The sequence below is a fragment of the Leptodactylus fuscus genome, chromosome 11 (assembly GCF_031893055.1).
Source record: "Leptodactylus fuscus isolate aLepFus1 chromosome 11, aLepFus1.hap2, whole genome shotgun sequence".
Taxonomy (NCBI): domain Eukaryota; kingdom Metazoa; phylum Chordata; class Amphibia; order Anura; family Leptodactylidae; genus Leptodactylus; species Leptodactylus fuscus.
This window is the reverse complement of record NC_134275.1, coordinates 68,230,364-68,254,688: the sequence shown is the minus strand read 5'-3', so window position 1 is coordinate 68,254,688 and position 24,325 is coordinate 68,230,364. Positions and strand designations below refer to the sequence as shown.

The 24,325-nt window shown below is 44.8% G+C and overlaps 2 protein-coding genes across 11 annotated transcripts in view; one reads left to right on the top strand and one right to left on the bottom strand.

Annotated features, from left to right (window-relative positions):
• The window catches only part of MTMR1 (myotubularin related protein 1), a 56,036-nt gene extending 48,540 nt beyond the window's left edge, over positions 1-7,496 (top strand). For all 9 annotated transcript variants that reach the window (XM_075260661.1, XM_075260657.1, XM_075260656.1 and 6 more), the window contains one exon: positions 6,603-7,496. In XM_075260661.1, coding sequence (XP_075116762.1) covers positions 6,603-6,767 — 165 coding nt within the window. In that variant the 3' untranslated portion in view covers positions 6,768-7,496. The remainder of the gene's footprint in view (positions 1-6,602) is intronic.
• Positions 7,497-20,869: 13,373 nt separating this feature from the next.
• The window catches only part of CD99L2 (CD99 molecule like 2), a 54,517-nt gene continuing 51,061 nt past the window's right edge, over positions 20,870-24,325 (bottom strand). For both annotated transcript variants that reach the window (XM_075260664.1, XM_075260665.1), the window contains one exon: positions 20,870-24,186. In XM_075260664.1, coding sequence (XP_075116765.1) covers positions 24,122-24,186 — 65 coding nt within the window. In that variant the 3' untranslated portion in view covers positions 20,870-24,121. The remainder of the gene's footprint in view (positions 24,187-24,325) is intronic.

Below are 24,325 nucleotides of genomic sequence, written 5' to 3'. Positions count from 1 at the left end.
CTCCATGTGAACACAGGCTTTTTGGATTTCCGGTTTTTGTAACCTAAAAGCTGTTTTTGAACACCGCTCTATAGTGGAGAAGCCTCATTCTGACTGCAGCCTGACATGATACATCCGACTTGCCTTGTGACAAGTATAATATTATGACTTTTGCGGATAATTACAGCGCCGCTCTATTGTTTAGGTAGAAGTTATTAAAAAGTCCATAGATCTGACAAAGGCTTAGCATGGCGGCTGCGGAGACGACTGCAGTGCGATGCTAATTGTCGCCACTGAAAAACATCACATTGCCGCTCGTCTAATGGCTAAATAACGCCTTTCGCTGCGAGGACATTTAATCGTCAGGGCTCACTTGTTCAGACCCAGTCAGATAGCGTTCTATTTCATCATGAAGAGAAAGCACAGGGAGAGACGGAACCGCGGGGAAAAAAAAAATGTCTTGAAGTAAATGTGTTTTTGCAGATAAATGGGAATAAATGGTGGCTTGATTTGACGGAGATCACACGGTGGCATTAAAACACATTTGCTTTTCTATCAAGACTCCCTGTAGCAACCGAAGATGAAAAAAAAAAATCCCACAGACTCATTCAGCAAGAACAAATAGATTCATCACTTAACAGTTTTCAAGGTAATGCGTGTCCTTGAGTGAATAATGTTCGGCACATTATACAGCCAGACACACTTGGTGAATAGGAGAAGCCTTTGTGTAGAAGACCTTGTAGAACCTGCAATCTCCCGGCCCCATCCTCCAGAGTGTACACACGAGTCCCTTTAAGAGCACCTACACTCCTGGGCCCCCCCATTGTCTGGTGAACTTGCTGGAACTGAAGTGGTCACCATTGCTGTACTGCTTGTGTATGATCTCCGATCTGACGCCATAGCTGCTTACATCTTCTTTAATTTAGTATTACATTGCTATGCGGGATTTCTGCTTATCGACTCGCAGCTCCTCCTCAGTGTATTCAGGATGCCTAGCAAACCGGTACGGGTGACAACCGAATGTGAGTATCTCGGTGCAGACACCGCAGCGATCGCAGGATGATCTATCCACAGCGAGCACATTGCAGCTCTGCGATACAGTCCTGCGTTGCGTCCCCTCGTGTTATGACAGCACGTGAAATCTTACAGCATGTGGGTAAGAAATACAAGGGGGGGGGGGGTATATATAGCGAAGAGACGGACTAAACCTGGAAACGTACAGTGCGCGCTCCTATAAACTTTCTGGTTTCACATATCGGGACATAAGGAAAAAAATCTGGTCTTAAAGGTGAAAGGAATTAGGTGAAAATAACTTTCGATGAACAAAAACACACAAGAGATTCCACCGCTTACAAACAGGAAGCCAAGGGTGAAAAACTAAGTACACCCCAGGAATCAGTAGCTTGTGGAACCTCCTTTATCAGCGATAACCTACAGTAATGGTTTTCTAGAAGACTTTATCACTTCCAGAATGTTCTGGACGCATTTTGGCCCAATGTTCTTAAAGGGATTTTCTGGGCAATTTTTTTTTTTCTAAGAAAACTCTTCTGCTATTAATGGGTTAATAAGTGCACCTAAACACCTTTTAGCAATGTTTTGAGTGATTTCTGGGAGCTCCTGGCATCTTCTGCATTTGTTTACATGGTGCAGGTTCCTGCTGTCTTAGCTCATGAAATGCATCATGGTAGTTTTAGGCTGACTAAGGCTGGTCATACACGACCGTAGTGGTTTTTGCGGTCCGCAATTTGTGGATCCGCAACACAAATTTCACTTTAAAAATTAATTCTGCAGAAATCCGCAAAGTGCATCTGTAACCTTCCGTGTGTATCCGTATTATGAGGATACGCAAAAAACAAAACACACCACAAAACACACATGTTGATATCCGCAATTGCGGATATATACTGATGTATGTTCAGTGTATATCCGAAAAAAAATGCACGCGCCCATAGACTTTTATTGGACGTGCCGTGCCGTAAAAGCACGGCCATTACGAACATGTGGTATACTGTCTGGACCACGGTTGCAGCACGCCACACCACTGACAAAATCTATGATCGTGTAAGAGGCCTAATAGAAAATTATTTTGAACCCGCAATTGCGGACCATTTGCGGTGCAAAACTACGGTCGTGTAACACCAGCCTAACACTACCTCCTTCTCACTCACTCCCCCTCCCTGTCTCCCTAGCTATCCCGCCCCACTACTAGCCCTTCCCAACTATCTCAGTCCACTCCTCTCCACCCCATCATACTTGCCTGTCTTTCTTCCCAACTTCCTTCTGCAGGGACTGCTCCTCCTCTTCTTTGACTCTGCTGGCGCATGCGCAGTAGTCCCGGTGTTGCAGTCGGCAATCCACCTGTACTGTGCAGGGGTGGGAGGCTCCTTCAGCCTGCACATGCGCTGGCAGACATCAAGAGGAGGAACCGTACCACAGAAGGAAGACAGGTAAGTATGATGGGGTGGCCTCAGGGAGTAGTATTGGTGACTTTCTGTTGCTGGAAACGGTGAAACTGAATGTCGCCGGATAATCAGACAATGTGCTTGGGGCGGTCACAGGGATATATAGGTAAATAGAGGGTGTTTAGATTAGATTAGTTTAGGAATTCCATTTTATGCCGGACAATCCCTTTTAAGAGCGATGCTTCAGTCCAGTGAGGTTTCTGAGCATGTATTTATGCACCGCTCTCTTAATAAACTATCACCACCAACTAACAGCATGTTTCAAAAGGTGGTACCCCACTGATTCTGGCGCGGTTGGAATTTTTTCTCTTGTCCCCACTTTTCCGGAGCTATGAATTCTGTTAGTTTCAGCACACTTCTGCTGTCAGGTGAGCGGTCCTAGGCTGGAGCATAAAGGCAGGGGCCTGGGATTATTGTCCTGCTGCAGCTTGGCAAATTTATAGGGTTTGACCGGGAATTGGTGACTGGAAAGGATCCAGTGATGTCCCTCACACGTCACCGGTTCCTTACCTGTGGCCACTGAGGTGCTGAATTTCCAGCGGCCTGAGGACACTGTCCAGGTGAGTTTGATTTGGTTTCATTGTATATTTCACCATCCCCTGTTTCCTTTGTGATTTGTCCAATTCCTGGGCAAGCCTTTTGAGTCATGCTGCCATGTTTTTTGTAGAAATAAGAGGCTTTCTCCTGGCGACCCTAAAGTTCTGTAATAAATTTGGCATATTAAATATTCGAGGCCTCTTAGATTTAACTCTTGCGCATTTTGCAGTTGCTCCAAGCATTGAACTGTCTGACCTTGGAATAAATTTACTGAGATGTGCGGGCAACACGGTGGCTCAGTGGTTAGCATTGCAGCCTTGCAGCGCTGGGGTCCTGGGTTCATATCCTGCCAAGGACAACATCTGCAAGGAGTTTGTATGTTCTCACCGTATTTGCGTGGATTTCCTCCCATGCTCCAAAGACATACTGATAGGAAAAAAAAAGATTACTGAGATGTCCACTGCTGGGAAAATTACAAGTGTCTTTAAATGTTTTCCACATAATCGTTCTCGCTGTAGAATGATGGACCTCAAATGGTTTGGAAATGGCCTTATAATACTTCCATATTAATGGGCAGCAAAAATTACTACTCTAAGATCATTGCAGTTTAGCATTGTGTTGACATAAGCCTATAATCTGACAGACCTTCCTTTGCTTTGTGTGGGTAAGCATTATACTACAGAAAAATGCCAGTTGGACGCCCTGCCATGAGCACATGTGGCTGCAGAATGTCCTGCACATATCACTACTAGGGAATACTGACTGTTGTATGTAGTAACTCCCCCAGATCACCATACCAATAGTCGGGGCATTGTGTTGCGCTACAGCAGATGCAGGATTGAAACACTCGCCACATGGTCTTCATAATCAAATTTTATCTTCCTTGGAACCCAAAGGGGTAGTTCACACGGAGGCATCTGCCACGGATTTGGGGGCGGATTCCACCCGAATCCACCTTCCGTTGTTTTCAAGCAGGATGTGAAAAAAAAAAATGTCCTGCTCTATTTTGCCGCAGATTCCGCCCACGGCTTGAAAATCCCTCCTGATTAGGCCTATTCATCCGGGCCTAATCAGGAGTGGGATGCCGCAACAAAATGCTGATGCACTGCATCGATATACTGGTGCGGCGCCTGAACTGACCCAAATAGAACCTGGATGCGGTGCTAAAAGTGATACAATTCCAGTCTGCAACAGTCCAGGGTTCTCATTCCCAATACCAATGCTAATAAAGGCAACTGTCTATTAAATGGCAGGACGCCTAGTAGGTGACATGACACCACACTTCTTTCTTCTATCACCTGTAAATAGTCTGGGCTGATATGGGAAATATAATGAAGCTGCCACTCGCTTGTATCTGGATGGTAGAGCAGGAAGCTAGCTGCATGTGTTTGTGAGTGGATCCCCTATACCAGTGGTTTGCAGCAACCTGTCCGCCTTGCATGCCCTTCACTAACCACCGCTCCTAACATCATCTGACAGCTTGGTCAGAATGACCTTGATGGTTGCCAACTTTTTGAAGTCGCCATCCTGTTTCTCTCACTCCAGTGATATGCCCCCTCACCAAGTCTGTCAACTGGTCAAAGTGTCTTCCAGTGCATCGTAGAGGTATGTCTAGCCATCAACTATCTCTCACGAAGAGATACACTACCCAAAAGTGGCCAGTGATGGCTTTTTTTTATAGGGCAGCAGGGCAAGAAATATATGACCCCTTGTGATCAAACCACACCTGTAGCCATTTACAAATGCTTGAGACACACCTACAAACCGAGCATTGCAGTAATGTGGAATCTCTATCTGGGTGCCTTATGTTTTTTTCTGTGACCTCAATACAGGTCAGCACTTCTCTGTACACGTCCTGCATGATCCTGGGGCTGTTTGTAAGTGAGTGAGAGAGTTATGGAGCAGATTCTCCTCGGCGTCCTGTGAGCGGTGTATGATGGCTAGTCTCCATCCACCTGCTCAGGGGGAAATGCTGCTACAGTTCTAACATGCAGATGGGAGAAAACTGCTAAAACTAGTCCTTTAATGGACAACTACAAGGACACAATACTTGTCTGGCTCATACAGAGATGTAAAACACCTCTATTGTAGTGAGTAGTGATGACTACTATACATAGATGGTAGGTATCGTATCGGTATTCTTACATTTAGCTACAAGGGGTTTTCTTTACAATTGACATATGTATTCTAGAAAAAAAAAGTGCCGTCTATTTAGAGCTTTGGATCAGCCCTTACACAGGGAATGTAGATGAGTCACAGGAGCCCAAACCATCAATATACAAGTATGTACTAAATCTATTATACCGCATTATTATAGTATGTTTTCTGCAAGCCTGCCCTGCCTCTGTCTTATTTGGGGAGTACGGGCACAGCGTGTCCCTCTTGCACATACATGTTTCCATGTAGATGAGAGCCATATGCACATATCCGGCACTGGAGAGCCCTTGCCGCTCGGTGTTAGGTTTTGCAGCGGCCATGGGATTTGGAGATGTATTCTAATCAGCAGATTGCAGGCGACTTCACAGCGGAGTCAGGCTGGCTTTTTGATTTAGTGATCTTATGCGTTTCAGAGTAAAACCTGGAGCATCTGAAAAGCAAATGAAAGCTCTGCATGGGAAAGCCGAGCTGTGAAGAGCGTATATTTAGAGCCTAATGTGTGCGCGCTGTTACCATCATATTTATCCAAAATGGTTGGTTTTTCCCTGTACATTAATAGTATTCTCATTGCATTGACTGTAAGAGGCAATAATCATGTATAACTGAAGTATATGCGGTAATGTATCGTACACACTGTGCCTATGCTAAGCCTGGCCTTTGCAGGTTTTTGGGGTTTTTTTTGTATTTTATAAAAAGTCTGCTATTTTCAGTCTCTGATGTACACGTTGGCTCACCGTGCTTATGGTGCATGCGTATTGAAGCCGAAGTATAACGCTCCAGCGTCGTAGATGGAAGGCGCAGGTATTGAATCAGTGGCCCATAGACACGCTGGTGGTTTAGGCTCTCAAAAATGGCTAATAGTTTGCCTTTAAGACTGTTAGTTTGGTTTTTTGGAGCAGGTAGATCAGCTCTTAATTGTATTTTAATAAGGTGAACTTTAAAGGTTTTTCTCAGCCATTGAAGAGACCCATGGAAGCAGCGCAGTTGGGATTGTAGATGTAGGGTGACCTCTTCTGCTGTCAGCCATCATTAAATCAGGGGAACATCAGACTTTTTCAAGGGCAGCTCCTGTTTTACTATTTCATATTCCAGGTCTGTGTATATTGGAGTAACTTCTACAGTCCTTTTATTCGGATATTGCATTGCCAGGGTGCATATAGGGACACCTTAAAGAGGAGCCTTAGAAATCTAGTGACTTACATCATCTGATCAGCCACTCCTTTTAATATTGATGCAAATTGGGGTATATAAAGCAAGTGGGTGGTAACACTGGTTTCTTTGGGATGGGGTCTGTGCTGGATGTCATGTAGGCTAGTATACCTGAATTTTCTGCAACCTCTGACTCTGGTAGTGCCTGCTGCATTCTGGGTTCAATCAGAGATAGCAAGGTCCAATCCATATACATACATGCAGATAGATATTGGTTATATGAGAGATCTATACCTCAACCTTGTTCCATTTTCTTAGATGCCAATTCATCAAAACCTTAAGGATCTCTTGGCTATTCGAGCAGAGCTACAGAAGAAAGTGGAGGAGCTTCAGCGAGAAGCGACAACCAGATCTGTCTCCTCTTCATCAGATCGAGGATCTTCTCCTTCACATTCCGCGACTCCTGTACACACCGCTGTCTGATGAACAAGTACTGAGCGGCGCAGCATGGAGACTTGTCCTGGCCTCCTGCCAAGTGCCCTCTAACATCGGCCGTGCATGAAGACATATCCTATCGGGCACGCAGGAACCAGTTGAATTTCGTTCAGGGTTTTGGTTTTTTTTGTAAATACATGTCACCTGCTACATAAGGACACGACGGCCGGATTAAATGCTGGAAGCCATTCCGTTTTTTTTTTTCCTCCCGATGAGCAGGACTTGTAAATATGGTCAATGCCGTTCTATATTGTTTACAGGCCGTGCACTCCTGTGCTCTTCAGCTGTTACAGTGGATTGTGGTCCCAGTGCCGTTTACGGTATACAGGTGTTCTGTCGTGTTCTGTTCATAGCACTCGCCCCCCCCCCCCCGAGTTTTACAGACGTCTATTTTATATTGTATTTCTGTTGGTAGGAAAATGAAGCTGACGTAATTTCTAGCCAGTGATTGTAGTAACGAACAAGACTCGTTTTATGTTATCTCTATGAAGGGATCCCGGGCCTGGACGAGATGGTATTTTTTTAATCTTGTATGAACTGACAATGTAAATTGAATTCCATATTGCACCTATTTAAGCAATGTAATGCACCTGATGCCGTGTAAAGCTTACTGAACAATGAATGGAAGTTACCACGTGTAAGTTATCCTGTTGCACTTATGTATGTATTTCTATAGTGTTTTTACCTCAAAAAAACATGAATTTTTATTTCACCATTGCCATGTTTTATTTGTAGATGTTCTCATGTCCCTCACGTGTTAATAGTAGTTACCCTATATACCGACAAAGTGCACATACTTCTAGCAACACAAAATACCACAGCACCAAATATGAGCACTTAGCCAAAAAAAATACCTAAGCAGAACCCCCGCACAGCCTCACTGGTAGCAGCACTGCCCCATACCTTCCCCTGTTCTAATATCAGGTGCGGTCTCCCCCCCCCCCCCCAACCCCCTTACCACCTGTAGCCCATTGCCAGCAGCATTCTCCCAAATTAAACCTTCTAAGCTTGCAGCAAATTACTCCCCAAACCCCCACTATCAGGAGCGCCCCACACCACAATGGTATCAGGAGCGCCCCACACCACAATGGTATCAGGAGCGCCCCACACCACAATGGTATCAGGAGCGCCCCACACCACAATGGTATCAGGAGCGCCCCACACCACAATGGTATCAGGAGCGCCCCACACCACAATGGAGAGAAGTAACATTCAGCCTGCAGACTCCAGTTGCGCTCTCCATCGTGAAGGACCTGTGGTTCCTTAGTGATCTCCTCACAGGTCCTTCAGCCTTCCTAGCCATGGAGTTGGCCCTGACAATGCAAGGCTGACATTATCAGGGCAGTTTCTGACACTGGCAGGGATCTGCGCCTCTCCAGCCAGGGAACTAGGCCTCACCCTATGCACTGCTATAACCTAGCAAGACTAAGTGTCTTGTAGGACCAATGCGACAACTACAATATAGCGGATTTACCCCTGGACACCATGATTTTGTGTAATGCTGTAAGGAATTGATTTAGATTTTTCATTTCAACTGGTGTCCTATTTAGGATAAAAGGAAATTTAAAGGGGTCATCTGATGAAGACCGCTCCTCTAATTCCTAACCATCCGTGTACAAGCCTTTACCTCCTTAATGTATTTGTGAGGGTTTTTTATATCGTAAAAAAAAATCTGTATTTATTTGAGGAATTTAGGGTCAGTAAATTAATTTTTTTGTTACCTATTGACATGAGACGGGACTCTTGGTAGGTCTCACCTTTTCTCTGGACAATCTTGAAGAAAGTATCAAGGACATACTGATAGTATCCAGGAAGATCAGGGACTGGACTGCGGAGGACTGGGGACATGTTATTCTCTCTGATCCCCCCTCTAGACTGTTTGGGCAGAAGAAGGAAAAGTTGAGCTCTACCATGACAAGTAAAGTGTCCCAGGACCAGACCATTCATGTGTGGGGTTGTTTTTTTTCCTACAGGTGAGTGGGCTCGCTGACTATTTTGCTTAAGAACGCTACAATGAATAAAAAAATTATATCTAAACGTCCTCCAAGAACAACTTCTTGTAACAATTCAGATGTAATTTGGTGATGAGCAATACTTGTCCATCATGATTTTCACATGGAAAATGTCATAACTAAGTGGATCAGTGAGCAAAACATTGAAATTTCAGGTCCGTGGCCAGAAAAATACCCATATCTCAATCCCATTGAGCCCCTTTGGTCAATCTTCCAAAAAGAGTATCAACAAATAAAAACAGAAACATTGGATATGCAACAATGGGTTGTCATCAGTCAGGATTTGGGCCCAGAAGCTGATATCCAGAATGGCAGAAGTCTAGAAAAGTAAGGGTTAACCCTGTAAATACCGAGTCTTTCCATAAATTTGTCAAAAGTTTAAAAACTAAATAAATTCTTATTATTGTACTTCACTAACCATAGAAACGAGGGCTGGGGGATTAATTGGATAAATTAAATGGGCTCTCTTCCCACCCAGGGGTGTGGCTATAGGAGGTGCAGAGGTAGCAGTCTCTAGCGGGCTCCAGACCCTGAGGGGGCCCCAAAGGTCTCTCTGCCACATATAATATACCACTATTCTAAATTATGCAATTTTGCATTGGGCCCAGGGCTTTAAAGGGATTGTCCAGTGAGTATTTATTCACTTACCTGTCCCGGCAGAATGATTTTGATGGACCCAGGCGTTCTGATGACGTCACAACCCACTGGTCATGATCGGAGGGAGCGTTTGGGTCCCTGGGTCCCTCCACCCCTCTGTCCTATAGTGACTGGCTTTACTATAATGAGCCAGCTCCAATATTTAATTACCTGTAAGATCGGGGAAGGAGGAGGCGGAGCGACCCGGGGAGTCAAATGTTGCCACCGATTAAACCACCCAGGGGTCGTGACATTGATGGAACTCTTGGGTCCATCAAATAATTCCATTGGACCCGGTAAGTGAATAAATACTCTCTGGACAACCCCTTTAAGCTACCCCTTTGCATCCTTGTGCGAGCTTCATTGTACTTTATTGGCTAAAGTGAACCTGCAGGCGAAGATGAAGATGACTGTGCAGTTTTGGTTTGTTTTTGAAACTGTAATTTTTATTAAGTTTTTACAAAAGTTTTGGAAACCAAAGGATAAAATACAATATAGAAGGATAGTTGGAGAAGGGAAAAATGAGGGAGGATTGTGTGTGCATGTTGTATGTCTGCTCAACGGCCTGTGGTCCAGAGGTCTCTATGTTTACGGAGTATGAAGAAGCTATCCAACACCTGCTCTACTCTCGGATCCCTACGGTCATGAGGATTCCCCTCCCCCTGCCAGGCCTCCAGGTCAGGTAATCCAGCGAGCTAATCCTCCCATCCTTCTCACTGTACGGAGACCTCCTGGTGTGAGCCTGTCCTGTGAAACACGACCTAATATCACAAGTAACTGTATTCTTACATCAACAATGTGGGAAATGAGTTTGATTTGATTTTTTTTTTTCTAAGTTTTTTTCTATTATTCTCTCTGATTTAGTGATGTGACATGTTCTTCAATGTTTAAGTATCTAGTTCAGCGGTTGTCAACACGAAGGAGGTATTAGAAGAAGCCCTGAGCGTAAGGTTACAAGTTCTGGCAGCCGCATGTGGTCGAAAATGTGTCCAACTGCAGTCACCAGTTTCTGCACAATTCGGATGGTAACATCTCAATTTTATCCATAAAATCTTGTAGCCACTGGCCAGTGTGAGCTGGTAGGGTTATGTCAATGTGCCGCAGCCACTGTAGAGCATTAACGGGGCTCTGGAGAGCCTATTATATTGTATGGAGCCATTATACTGGGGGGATGGTCTGGGCAGCATAATATATTGTGTGGAGTTACATGTTATATTGGGGAGGCCTCTGTGCAGCATAAAATATGTGGATCATTATACTGGAGAGCATATTATACTGTGCAGCATATTATACTGTGTGGTGCCACTGTGGAGAATATTATACTGTGTGGTGCCACTGTGGAGAATATTATACTGTGTGGTGCCACTGTGGAGAATATTATACTGTGTGGTGCCACTGTGGAGCATATTATACTGTGTGGTGCCAATATGGAGCATATTATACTGTGTGGTGCCACTGTGGAGCATATTATACTGTGTGGGGGCCACTGAGATGCGTCTTTTATGCTTTGCGGAGCATATTATACTGTGTGGTGCCACTGTGCAGCATATTATACTGTGTGGAGGCCACTGTGGGGCATATTATACTGTGTGTGGGCCACTGTGCGGAGTCTTTTATGCTTTGTGGAGCCTATTATACTGTGTGGTGCCACTGTGGAGCATATTATACTGTGTGGTGCCACTGTGGATCATATTATACTGTGTGGGGGCCACTGAGAGGAGTCTTTTATGCTTTGTGGGGCATATTATACTGTGTGGGACCACTGGGTGGAAAATTTTATACTGGGGGGAAGGGGTGCTCAAAATTCCTTCCAGCAGCCCTGTGTGCTGTGTCTGCATCACATCTCCCTCACTATAATCTTGCACATACGTGTAATGGTCCATGCTGCAATATTGCAATGTATAAGGGATCCGTGGTGCCAAATTGCTGCAAAAAATTTAAATTTTTCAAAACTTTATATCTATAATAACACAAACACGGTTATATGAATGTGGCCCAAGAGTGATGTCCTAGAGATCCCCACGGATTCCTTACACATGGGGACTCTCTGGCGGTCTGTAACCCCTCCACCTGTCCTGATGGAGAGTCTGCTGACCAGTATAGGGCTACGTTGCATTGCCAGCCTATGTGGTATATGGTAAGGGACTAGTGTGCGGGGCCGATGGCTGCCGGGATAAGGCAGGTGCTGCAGGCTGTAATTTGTCTGTTTTCATACAACCTCTATAGCCGCCCTCTCTGCTGCAGAATTACCGCTACGCTAATGACGGGTCTACCTTGCCAAACTGTGTATTTAATGTTTTTCCAGCCATTTTACTCCATCATATTTTTAGCTGAGTAGGTTTGATGTTGCCTAGCAGCCCGGAAGGTCACTGTTTGGCGTTAAAAGCCGGGATGTTCGCACTTTTAATATTGCCGTTTTGTTATGCCACAATACTGTGAAATTGTGACCTCAAATATATGCAAAATGACACTTTCTGCACACTGACTACAAATATTGTTTTCTGGCAAGCACAGTAGTGTACGAGCGGCGGCTGCGACATGTTTTATTCAGAGGAATCAGGATTTAACCAGCGGGAAACTCATTGCAAACAACCCCTTTAGCCCCCTTGCAGACGGCCGTGCACGAGATCAGTGTGCTGTGTTGTTCCCGGATTCATTTCTATGGGCCCGTACACATGACTGTGAATTACATGGTCACTTGTGCAGGCCAATAGTCCGGGCCGCAAAATATGGAACAGGTTCTATTCGTATCTGTGGCTCCTATATGTTTAATGAAAGGGGTCGTGGAACACGGCTGGCGCACGTGTGATATCCGCATGTCCCCGTTAGCCGCCTATGCCTTTAATTCACAGCCACCTGGAAGAACGCGGTCATCTGCAACCAGCCTTCATGTGAGAGCTGCAGGGATCCCTAGCAAACAGTTGGATTTACTGGTGGAAGATGCGGGCAGGTATGACTTACCTTAGCTGTTCATGTAACACAATGAGGGCCTGGCTAAGGGGTGTCATTGACTCTTAGTTTTCCAGATCGAGGGGTTGACTCATAGTCAACACATATCCAAAAGATAAGGCTAGATGCACACGAAAGAGGTGGAAAGGGCCGTGAAAAATTTCCATAAGATATGACCTATATTTTGATGGTTCGTGACAAGAGACGTCAAAATAAGTCATGTGAATAGCCCCCATTCACTGCCATGTGACATCCGTTTAAAAAAAAAAAAAAAAAAAAACACGGCCAGGTTTCACAGTCAGGTGAATGTAGCCTCAGATTAGATTCACACTACCGTTATTTGATGTCCATTGCTCACCTCCATCACAGGAGGAGAACAATGGACATTAAATTACAGATGGTGTCCCTACTGCCTGGGGCCCAGCTGCAATCTCACCCATGCAAAAAAAAAAAAAAAAAAAAAAAAAACTTTTTTTTTTTTTTTTTTTTAACCTTTCTGATGTCTTGCATGCAACACTTGTCTTCGGTCATGTATTTTTTATATTGGAAGGCAATGTGACATTATAGTCAATGGGATAGGACGTAGTGACCTATTGCAGATGAAATGGTCAATTTTAACATGTTTTGCAAACAATTATCTCCTATTTTTCATCATATTTCTGGGCCATCTGACCATCAGTGTCATTTTTTTTTCAAAATTTTTGCATTAAAAAAAATTTAAAAAATAGTCGAACTTCACCAGACTTTTTTTTTTTTTTTTTAAACACTCTAAATTCTAAGCCGTATTAGTTTCCCATAGCATCCAATCACAGTGCAGCTTTCTGTTGATAGTCTGCACCCGAAAAATCAGAGCTGCTATGGGTAAGTAACGTAGCTTTATTAACTCTTCCACAATGACTTGTATTGGGTCCATAAGGTTGGTAAAAATTGTCCAAAAATAGGTTACGTCCTATCGCATGGACACTTTTCACTGTGATGTGCATGAGGGCACAGGGGGTAAGGGACTGCTGGACCCCCGTGCTCCCAGGTCGCAGGGAATAGAAAATGTACTTGGTTTGCAAAAATGGTTAGGAAGGTGGAAAAAGTAATAACCACATCAGAGGTGTAGCCAGGGGTTTAACTCAGGAGTAGGGGGCAAAATTCCCATGATTGGACCCGCAAAATAACAGTGACCATATAGTGGTAGATAGTGGATGTGTACAGGAGCTTGGTGGACCAGTACAAGTTTACCTCTCTGGCCCACATTGCCCGCTATGCTTAGAAAGTGGCCAAACCTGACATATTTTTGGTGCACTATGGGCATCTCAGCCGCGTGCCACTTTTTTTTTAGGTGATGGGTGGAATGGGGCAGGACTCTTACCATGGGTTTTAGCTGTAAGTGTCTTGTACAGCTATATGGTGAAAGTGGCACTCCCAAGGATCTTTGGTGTTACTCCCCCTTTGCCCCAGCCTCCCCCCATACTAGCTACACCCCTGATCCACATGGACCCAAGTTTTTCCATCAAAACATTGACGAGAGCCTCACACCACCTCTATTAGTTAGTCGTCTTCCCATAATGTATCCTGGTACCATGTGGTATCCATCAGATCAGCTCGCCTTCTTCCATTACCCCACGGTCCAGTTATGATGCCCACTGGACACTTTTGGCAATGGACAAGGGGCAGCCCGGGCACTGTACCCAATGTGTGGCATCTCCACACCCTACAAGTTGGTACCTTTCTATCGTTTCTGACCTTTAACCCATTGAAAGAGCCGACTTAACTCATTTTTCAATACTTTGATCCCGCCGTACCGCTACTGCAGAACAGTCGGACTAGTGTTGACTCTCAATGTGCCCCCTTACTTAGTCTAGGTACCCCAACCACTACATACAGGAACACCCCACAAGACAAGGCATTTTGGAGACGTTCTGACCCATTCGTCCGCCCTTACCAAGCCCCTGAAGATCCTTGCCTTTGCCATTTCTCCTGCTTTTAACACATCACCCCCGGAGCTGACGGCTCACTCGCCGCCTAATTTATCGCACCCCATGACAGGTCCCATTGCCACGGTATAATCGATGGTAATCTCTTTGCCTCTTCGTGGTTTTAATGTTATGGCAGCAGGTGTATTATTTCTACAAAGTAGATGGAGATAAATGAATGCGGTTTTATTCCCTCTTGGCTGCAGAAACTTCTCTTGTCCCGCTTTTATGTGGCGGACTAATGATGGGATCAGAATGATTACAAACATAACAAAGACAACGCTGCAATTAGTTTCGCCTTCAGACACCGGCGGGGTCATGGACCAGCACTGTCTTTTAACTGAGACAGTTTTTAGATTTTTTTTTTTGTTTTTTTTTTCATCACCATTTCGTTAATTCTCGTTTTCCATTTGATTTACGAGTTTGAAGACAAATTGGTGCAACTGGGCATTAAAAAACGCAGCTGTTAATGGCTTTAATGCAGCCATCTTTGTAAGGAGGAAAGCTTAGAAGAAATTGCTTGTATTTGCTGCCGTAGGGTAATAATCTATGAGAGTGCATAGCATTAATCTCCTGTTGTTTGGCCATATGTAGAGACTTTTAGTTATTTTTTTTTTTTGCTTTGGATTAGAATTTTTAATTACGATTATCATTATTTAAGTTGGACTTGGTCACATGACCTGCGCTGTACATGGTAATTGTTATAATCTGGGTTATGCTGACCTATCTGACCAATACATCGCCAAAAAGAATATCGCACTGTACGCAAATAAAAATCACTTTAAGGCTAAGCCCCATGTGGCGTCCCATAGCAAAGAAGCGCTGCGGGAACAACAGTGGCGACATCTTATCGCGGTTCTTCAGTGCTTTTGACATAGAAAATACTCAGAGGAAACCTCTGTGAACTTTGTTTCAATTATACCTATGGGGAAACTGCTGGCGTTTCCATAGATAGAATTGACATGTTTCAATTTCCAAAACCGCGCCAGTTTTGAAATCGCGGCGTGTCCGCAGCACGGTATTTACCGCAAAGTGGGCATGTGATTCGCTCTCACTTTGCTCTGACTGTAAAACGATGCAATTTTTACCGTTTCCGCCATGGACGAATTGCAGCATTTACGCCACGTGGGGCCCCATGTAGTAAGCTGCAGCCAAAAACTCAGCGCTTTGCCCTTCGTTCACATCGGCGTTCGTATTCCGTCTGGGGGAGTTTGCATGGGACTCCCCCACTCGAACGGAATACCGAACGCAACTGCAAGTTGTGAAAGCACACGGACCCCATAGACTATAATCAGGTCTGTGTGCTTGCCGCGGTGCCCGCACAAATCATGCGGACAGGAAAGTAGATTGTGAACTACTGTCCTGTCCGCATGATCCCTGCGGAGATCTGGCAGCAAGCACACAGACCCCATTATAGTCTATGGGGTCCGTGTGCTTTCCCTGGCACAACGCTTGCAGTTACGTTTGGTATTCCGTTCGGGGGAGGGGGGCTGCGGACTCCCCCGGACTGAATACGAACGCTGATGTGAATGAGGCCTTATAGTCACTGTATAGTGGATGGGATTCTAATTAATCCCACCCTCACAGTGCAAAGAAATCGCAGAATTGGTGATTTCCCTGTAAGTATAATGGAAGTAGAAAAGCTCTGCCAGGAAAAAATGCGATATGTTGCTGCTGCCTTTTTTTCTGAAGTGCTTTTTTTTTTTTTTTTTTCTTTTCCTGCAGCCTGTTGCATCCAAAAAAAACACTACGTAAGAGACTGCAGCAGAAAAGCATTGAGATTTTTTTCCTGCATGGTTTTTCACAGAAAGTCTGTAGTTTCCCTCTGCGGACTTTCTGCTTCTATTCTACCTATACGGAAAAAGCCCACGTTTCCATAGGTGTAATTGACATGTTGCGATTTGCAAAAAAAACACGTTTTATGTTGCAGCAATTCCGCTGCATATTGTTTTCTGCAATGTGTGGATGGGATTAGCCAGAATCCCATCCACTTTGCAGAAACTGTAAAACGCTGCGTTTTCGCAACGTGGGGGCACAGCCTAAATAAAAACCTGTATCTAGCCACAGTAGTATTAACAAACAAGAAAACTCCATAAATAACATTTTAGGCTTCGTTCCCTCTGGCTTCTTTAGGTTGTTCTTCTGATCAGTCATAGGATCAGAACAACAGACCAAAACACTAACAGAATAACTGATACAGATGGAAACAAATTCCGTTTTCACCCATCATTAGTCACTGTCACATAAAGCTTTCTTGTAACCGGTTTACTGTACAAAAAAATGCTGCATTTTACATTACCTGTAAGGTGGATGGGATTGTTTAATCCCATCCACACGTTACAGAAAAAAATTGCCCAGTGCGGTCCTAGTGAGGTCTGACGTATAATGAGCAGTGGGTGTGGGGAGCAGCAGTCAATGAGCTGCCTACAACTGAAGGAGCATCCTGCGGCCTGGTACCAAGTGATCCATGGCCTTGTCCTATTCCACAGCCCAGTGGTAGTAGTGTCAGCATTTTTTCTTTCAAAAATTTTATATATAATAGAAAACTTTAACGTAACATTTAGTGTCCTATCCATGGATTCCGAGAAGTGTTAACATCTGTGTGACCTGGAGTCAGCCAACTCCGAACAGGTCTAGTTCAACCAAGTCTCTATGGTAAAAACAAGTTGAAATATTTTAGGAAACACATTGAGTGGCCCAAAAATAAATGGCACAACGTATCATGGAGTCATGAAAGCTTCTTGCTGTGCATGCGCTATCGGGTCTGCCACTTCAGGTTCGAGTAGAGTTGACGGCTCATGCTCCGCCTGCCATCTTGCTTTGCTGACTACATGAGCGTACTGTGCAGGACAAAATGGAAGTTGTCATGGTTGGAGGTCAATGCTTAATGGCAAAATAGCCACTTGTACATCCACCAGCTCTGCCTCTAACCGCAACTGTTCAACCTCAGACTGTGAGCGAAACTTGGGTAGTTAGTGATGGTCACAGGAACCAGGTATCCTCCATTATCAAATCTTCGAACTCCCACCCAAGGAGTTAAAGAAATAAATAAATCAAACATCTTATTCCAACAGATCATCTATCCGTGCTGGTCCATGTCTTCATAATCTCCCGCCTGGACAACTGATGTGCGCTTTAAGTAGACCTTCTGGATGAAGACATTGATTTATCAGGTGAATAATGTTGGCTACGTTTTGAACATTGCTGTAGCTGGTCTAGATTTGTTGTCATTTCTGCCAAATCTTTGACATAAATGAAGATGAATGTGACCTGCTTGAAGGGTCTGTCCATTCCCTGCCCAATTGAAGAAAAAGTGGCAAAGTCAGTCCAAAAGCACCGCTAGTGACTATTTTAGTGTCTAAGACTAAGTTTCCACGTAGCGAGCCGCATCCGAAAAATGCTGCGGAAACAAGTGCGGTGTACAAGCTATGTTTTTTTCTGCAGCGTTTTTCACAAAGTCCGCAGAGTTTTCTTTTGTTGACTTTCTGCTTCTTTTATACCTATACTGAAAACGCCAGCTGTGCCGTAGGTACAATTCACATGTTGCGATTTATGTAAGCATGAGCATTTATGAGATCGCTGCATTTCCACTGCGGATTATTTTCTGCAACGTGTGGATGGAATTAGCCAGTATCCCATCTACTCTGCAGGTACCGAAAAACCTTGCGGTTTTTGCCACGCTTTTGCAACTTGGCGCATTACATTATCCCTGTCCCGTGCCATCACCGTGTACATTAATCCTGCCTTGTGCCATCACCGTGTACATTGTCCCTGTCCCGTGCCGTCACTGTGTACGTTATCCCTGTCCCGTGCCGTCACAGTGTACGTTATCCCTGTCCCGTCCCCGCGTACGTTATCCCTGTCCCGTGCCGTCGCCGTGTACGTTATCCCTGTCCCGTGCCGTCGCCGCGTACGTTATCCCTGTCCCGTGCCGTCGCCGCGTACGTTATCCCGGTCCCGCGCCGTCGCCGCGTACGTTATCCCTGTCCCGCGCCGTCGCCGCGTACGTTATCCCTGTCCCGCGCCGTCGCCGCGTACGTTATCCCTGTCCCGTGCCGTCGCCGCGTACGTTATCCCTGTCCCGTGCCGTCACAGTGTACGTTATCCCTGTCCCGTGCCGTCACAGTGTACGTTATCCCGGTCCCGTGCCGTCGCTGCATACGTTATCCCTGTCCCGTGCCGTCACAGTGTACGTTATCCCTGTCCCGTGCCGTCACAGTGTACGTTATCCCTGTCCCGTCCCCGCGTACGTTATCCCGGTCCCGTGCCGTCAGTGTACGTTATCCCTGTCCCGTGCCGTCACAGTGTACGTTATCCCTGTCCCGTCCCCGCGTACGTTATCCCGGTCCCGTGCCGTCGCCGCGTACGTTATTCCTGTGCTGGGATACGACCATGTCTTGTATCCCTGATTATAAAAAGAAAACAAAATAACAGTACAAGTTCTGAACTTGCTGCTTCTGGTGGCCTTGGGGCGCCATTACAGTTCTGCTATAAGGCCCTGTGGTTACTCGTTACACCTATGGGGGTTTACGTACCGTTTGGCTATTGATCTAATCAGAGACTATAAAATAATTGAGCCTTTGATTCCAGACACTCCAAATAACCGTCCAGCCGGGATCTGGATCTGTTTCATTTGGTGATCATCACTTTCCCCAACAATTCATTTCCTATGTCTGCAGAGGCGCTTAACACCCTGAACAGACGCTGTTTTACAAACTCGCATTAATTGTATTTGGTGACCTTGCTCCTCAGTAAGTGAAGCAGAATATTGATTCTTGGCTGCACGTCCATATAATTTCCTTAACAGTCAGAATGTTCTTGTTAAGAGGATCAGATTTGCACATACAGACTACAAAATTAGTTGCATATTGCAGCAGCCATCAGTCACAGTGGGGAGTAATAGCACATGCCGAAAACTACTGCAAGGCACTGAGGCCTGAATGATAGAAAGGGAGTGTAAGGCAGCCACAATGCACTGTAGGGGACATTATGCTGAGCACTGTCGTACCTTAGGATAATCCAATGGAGGCAACATTTCCTAGAAAAAAACTTCCCAAATATATGCAAACAAGGGCCCCCCCAGGCCACCGACCATACAGGAGCGTGGAAAACACCTGTAAAGATGACTGGGTACTGTGGCAGAGCCCCATAGAGGTGATGGAAGGTACAGTGGCTTGCAAAAGTATTCACACCCCCTTGAGGTTTTCACATTTTGTCACCTTACAACCACAAACTTAAAGGAGGACCTTTCATGGATTTGGGCACATGCAGTGTTATATACCGCTGGAAAGCCGACTGTGCGCTGAATTCAGCGCACTGTTGGCTTTCCCGAATTGTGCCCCGGGTGAAGAGCTATCTGTCCCGGTACCGTAGCTCTTTACAGTCAGAAGGGCGTTTCTGAAAGTCAGTCAGGAACGTCCTTCTGCACAGCAGCGCCTATCACGCTGTACCGTGTAAGCGGGGAGGAACGCCCCCTCCCCTTCTGATAATACTCGTCTATGGATGAGCGTTGTGAGCAGAGGGAGAGGACGTTCCTCCCCGCTCACACAGTACAGTGCTATAGGTGCTGCTGTGCAGAAGGATGTTCCCGACAGTGTCAGGAACGCCCTTCTGATGATGAAGAGCTACAGTACCGGGACTGCTCTTCACCCAGGGCACAGATCGGGAAAGCAGACAGTGCACTGAATTCAGCACACCGTCGGCTTTCCAGCAGTATATATCACCGCATGTGTCCAAATTCATGAAAGGTCCTCTTTAAATGTATTTTGAGATTTTAAAATCATTAAAATTACTTTTTTTTTTTTTCTCAATCACACGTAGGAATAGCCTTAAGAAAGGCTATTCTTCTCCTACCTTTTAGATGTCTTCTCCGCGCCGCCGTTCGGTAGAAATCTCAGTTTTCATCTGTATGCAAATGAGTTCTCTCACAGCACTGGGGGCGTCCCCAATGCAGTGAGAGAAATCGCCAGCGCTGCTTCCATCTTTTTCAGGAACAGCCTCTCAACGCGTCTTCTGGGGCTGGGTTCAAACTTCTAAGCTGTCTGTGCATGCCCACTGGCCATAAGAAAATGGCCGCTTACTTACTGTGACAATGACCCTAATCATACAGCCAGAGCTTCAGTGGAATGGTTTAGATCAAAGAATATTTGTGTGTTAGAATGGACAAGTCACAGTCCTGCCTAATCCCCTTTTGCACATCATACTTTTCAGATCCGGAGCAGAATGTAGCTACTGGGTAGATGTGGCCACCAACACCGAACACAAAAGGTAGACATTGTGAGAAGGAATCCAAATAACACTAGGGGGCCCTATAAGAAATACTGTATATAATTGTCTGATTCCCCCTCGGGATTGACTCAGTCTGTTGTGTATATTAGGCTGTAGAGTCTGGAATAGGAACGGCCCAATTTCTTGTGAATTTTCATTGTTGGACTATAAGCAGGGTATAAAACAATAAATACGTATCACCCGACCTCATAAAATGGTTCCCCCCATTGAGTAGATCCCCCAAACAAAAACAAACATCGCCTTCAGAACCAGAATTTCTCATTTTTATTTTAATTTATTATTTAAATGTGTTCAAAAAGAGCAGACAAATCCATTCAGTGTAAGAGTGACACGAAATAAGATTTAGTGACAAGTTTTACATGTGACAGATTCAAGAAAAGCAAAATGATCCAATTAGCAAGGCACCGAATTTATAATTACCCATCACTGAAGACAGGGCTGAAATCCTTTGACATGGAGATCTATTGTTAATGGGGTTGTGCAGAATTACCAGAAAGCAAAAGCTTTTTGTTTGCAGTTTCTTCAAGGCTAAGGCCCCATGAGCTGTAATCACAGCGCAGAAAGAACCGCGGCGTGAACGCATTGCGGTTCTTTCTGCAGCGCTTTTAAGAGAGAGTTCAAAGAGTTTTCCTCTGCGGACTTTCTCTTAACATTATATCTACGGGAATGGCACCGGCGTCGTTGGGAGTGGGGTCATGTATTTTTTTATTTATTTATTTATTTTTTTTCAGATTATGTCCCCATAAGGTCATAAGAGACCTTTGGGGACATCTGATCACTTTTTCTTCTGCGGATGGAGGTGGATTGTCCCTGTAACTAGTATATATAGCCCCACTTGTAGGAGGAATACAGCCTCTTGCGCATTACTATAGGATTAATAGAGCTGATCGGGGTCCTGTAGGACCCAGCAGCTCTTACAGACACTGACTCCGAAGAAAAATGTGACCACCGGGTCAGTGGGCGGTCGCATCCAACCCTGCCTTCTCTCTGGGAGCTCCGGCTGAAGTTACAGCTGCAGCTACTGAAAACCACCTGGATGCACCGGTAGGTCCTTTCAAGACAAGAAAGCCACTATCCACACGTATATACTCTATGAGACGTCTGGAAGTGGTTAAAGGGAGTCTATCAAGACCTAAATCCCTTCTAAATCACTTCTATTCTGTTTGCGTGGTCCTTGGTGGCATAGTGAACATACCTTTTTTGTGTCAAAGTGCAAACATGCTTGCAAGAAATTCACCTTTTAGCCCGTTGGAAAAGCCGCGATTTGTCAGCGGCGGAAACAATCACGTCGTTTTTCAATAATTGCAAAGTGGATGGGATTTATGCGAATCCTATGGCCACTTCGCTTTAAACAGCACAGCGCAGACACAATGCGATTATTCAAAACCCGGCGCGGTTTTGGAAATCACAGCATGTCAATTACGTCTATGGAAACACTGGTGGCTTCCCCGTAGATATAATGGTAACAGAAAGTTAGCGGAGGAAAACTCTGAACTCTCTGTTCAAAGCGCTGTGGGAAGAAAAGTGATGCATCCCGCCGCAGTTTTTCTTTATAGACTGAACTTCAACAACAGTGTAAAAGTGTTTTAGATGAGATTTTGGTTCTGGTAGAACATACTTAACGCCATAATAAAATTTGCAGAAACTCTAGAAGTAATGAACCTGTAACGGTGTTAGATATGCTAATTGACAGACACAATAAATATGCAAAAAGTGCATTCCAAAGGCATTGTCAGAGCAAATACTTTTTGGGTTTCCAGTTTTGTTCTTCTTACCCTTCGTTCACATCTGCATTTGGTAATCCGTTCAGGGAGTCTGCATGTGGACTCCCAGAACAGACTAACGAACGCATTTGCAAGCGGTGTGCAGTGAAAGCACACGGACCCCATAGACTATAATGGGGTCCGTGTGCTTGCCACGGGTTCTCTGCATGGAACATGTGGAAAGAAAAGTAGATTGTGAAGTACTTCCCTGTCCGCATGTTCCCTGCAGAGATCTCGTGGCAAGTACACGGACCCCATTATAGTCTATGCCAGTGCGTTTGGTATTCTGTCCGGGTGGGGGTCCGAACGGAATACAAACGCAGATGTGAACGAGGGGTGAAACTGACGCGTTAATGAACATTGCCTGTACAGTCAGTAAATACACCGTGCCTCTATTCTATATTGTACACTTCCTCTTGTCACTACCTGGAAACTGTCAACAAGCTGACGTTAACATTGATCTAATTCTTTAGCCATGTGAGTCTCTGTTTCCAATTATCACTACTGATATGCAGCAAGGATCTATGTCAGCGAGCGAGACGCTACGTGAAACAGACGGCCCATAGAGAGAGGTGTGTATGGATCTTGTTCTCAGAATGTCACGTTATTGTATCAACTGTCCATAACACGTAGAATAAAAATAATTCTGCTTTAATGTCATCCTTTCACTAATTGCGGACAATCCACGGTGGTCATCGTCCTATTCACTTCAATGGAAGGTTGGGGGGAATCTACTTGAAGAAAGCGGATCAATAAAATCTGCCCATTGTGACAACTCACCAAGGATCAGAAAGTATCATACGGCCCTTGTTTATACCGTCATGATGATAATGCTAGAATACAATTTGCTTATAACATAGCCAATATTAATCAAAGGTGAAGCTTCGGTTTAGAGGTCATGTCCACCTTCAACAGCCATTTATTCCGCTTCAATGCGTCTAATATGAACCAATGGTGCAAATAGTTCGAATACATTTTTGGTATTCTTTTGTTTCTGACTTTCATTGAGTGGTAACAGACTACAAGCTGTGTCTTCAGATCCCATTGCCGTTTTCTTTTTAATCTGACCCCATACTTCTTAAATTTGTTAGTTTAGCAAGAACTTAAAATTTACAGGGCTCTTTGCATAGGGCGGAGATGTTATCCTATAATAATATAATAATATACCATTGCCCATGATGGTCGCTCTGACATTCTCCAAGCAAGTAAAGAATATTAACAAAAAGTTGGAACCCGTCAGCAGGCAGGGTGACTGCCGGATCAGACTACACGCGTTTGTTGTCTGTTACCATGAAACCCATAGGCGATGTAGAAACAGAATAGGCATTGAAGGAAATGCTAATGATTTTTTTGTGCAGCTGTACATAGACTTTAATCACCATTTGTTCTGTAAATTAGCAAGCCATATCGCATCAATTAAAAAAAAAATTACCTTAAAAGCTAAAATGTAAACTTGGAACGCATTAAAGGGAACGCGGGAGCTTAAGGTGAGCCATGGAGCCCAATAAATAAGAAACGTTGCGTCCCCTAGAGAAATCGGGGGGAGAATTTACACAGGGTGGGGGAACGGAAACCAAATAGTATCTCCCATAGTTCCCAGATTACAGGATTCCCCTAGTGACGAGAATAGTCATTGGCAGGTAGGGGTAACTCGTTTTCCCCCATAAAGGATCCCCATAGGTGCAGCCGGTAAGATCGGTGGTGTGGGAATCCTACTAAGGCTGCGACCGTCACACTTTGGATGGATCTCCTGTGGGTGGCGCCGCAGACTGGGGTTCCAAGGCGGAATATTTTACTGAAAAAGGCAACAGTAAGTCTGTTAGGATCACATACATCTTGTCAAGTGCATTTCATCCACGTCTTAGACTAGGTTACATCTACATTAGGCCCTGCTGTGGGCGGTTCTGTCAAGGACTTGTTATCACGACAATAGA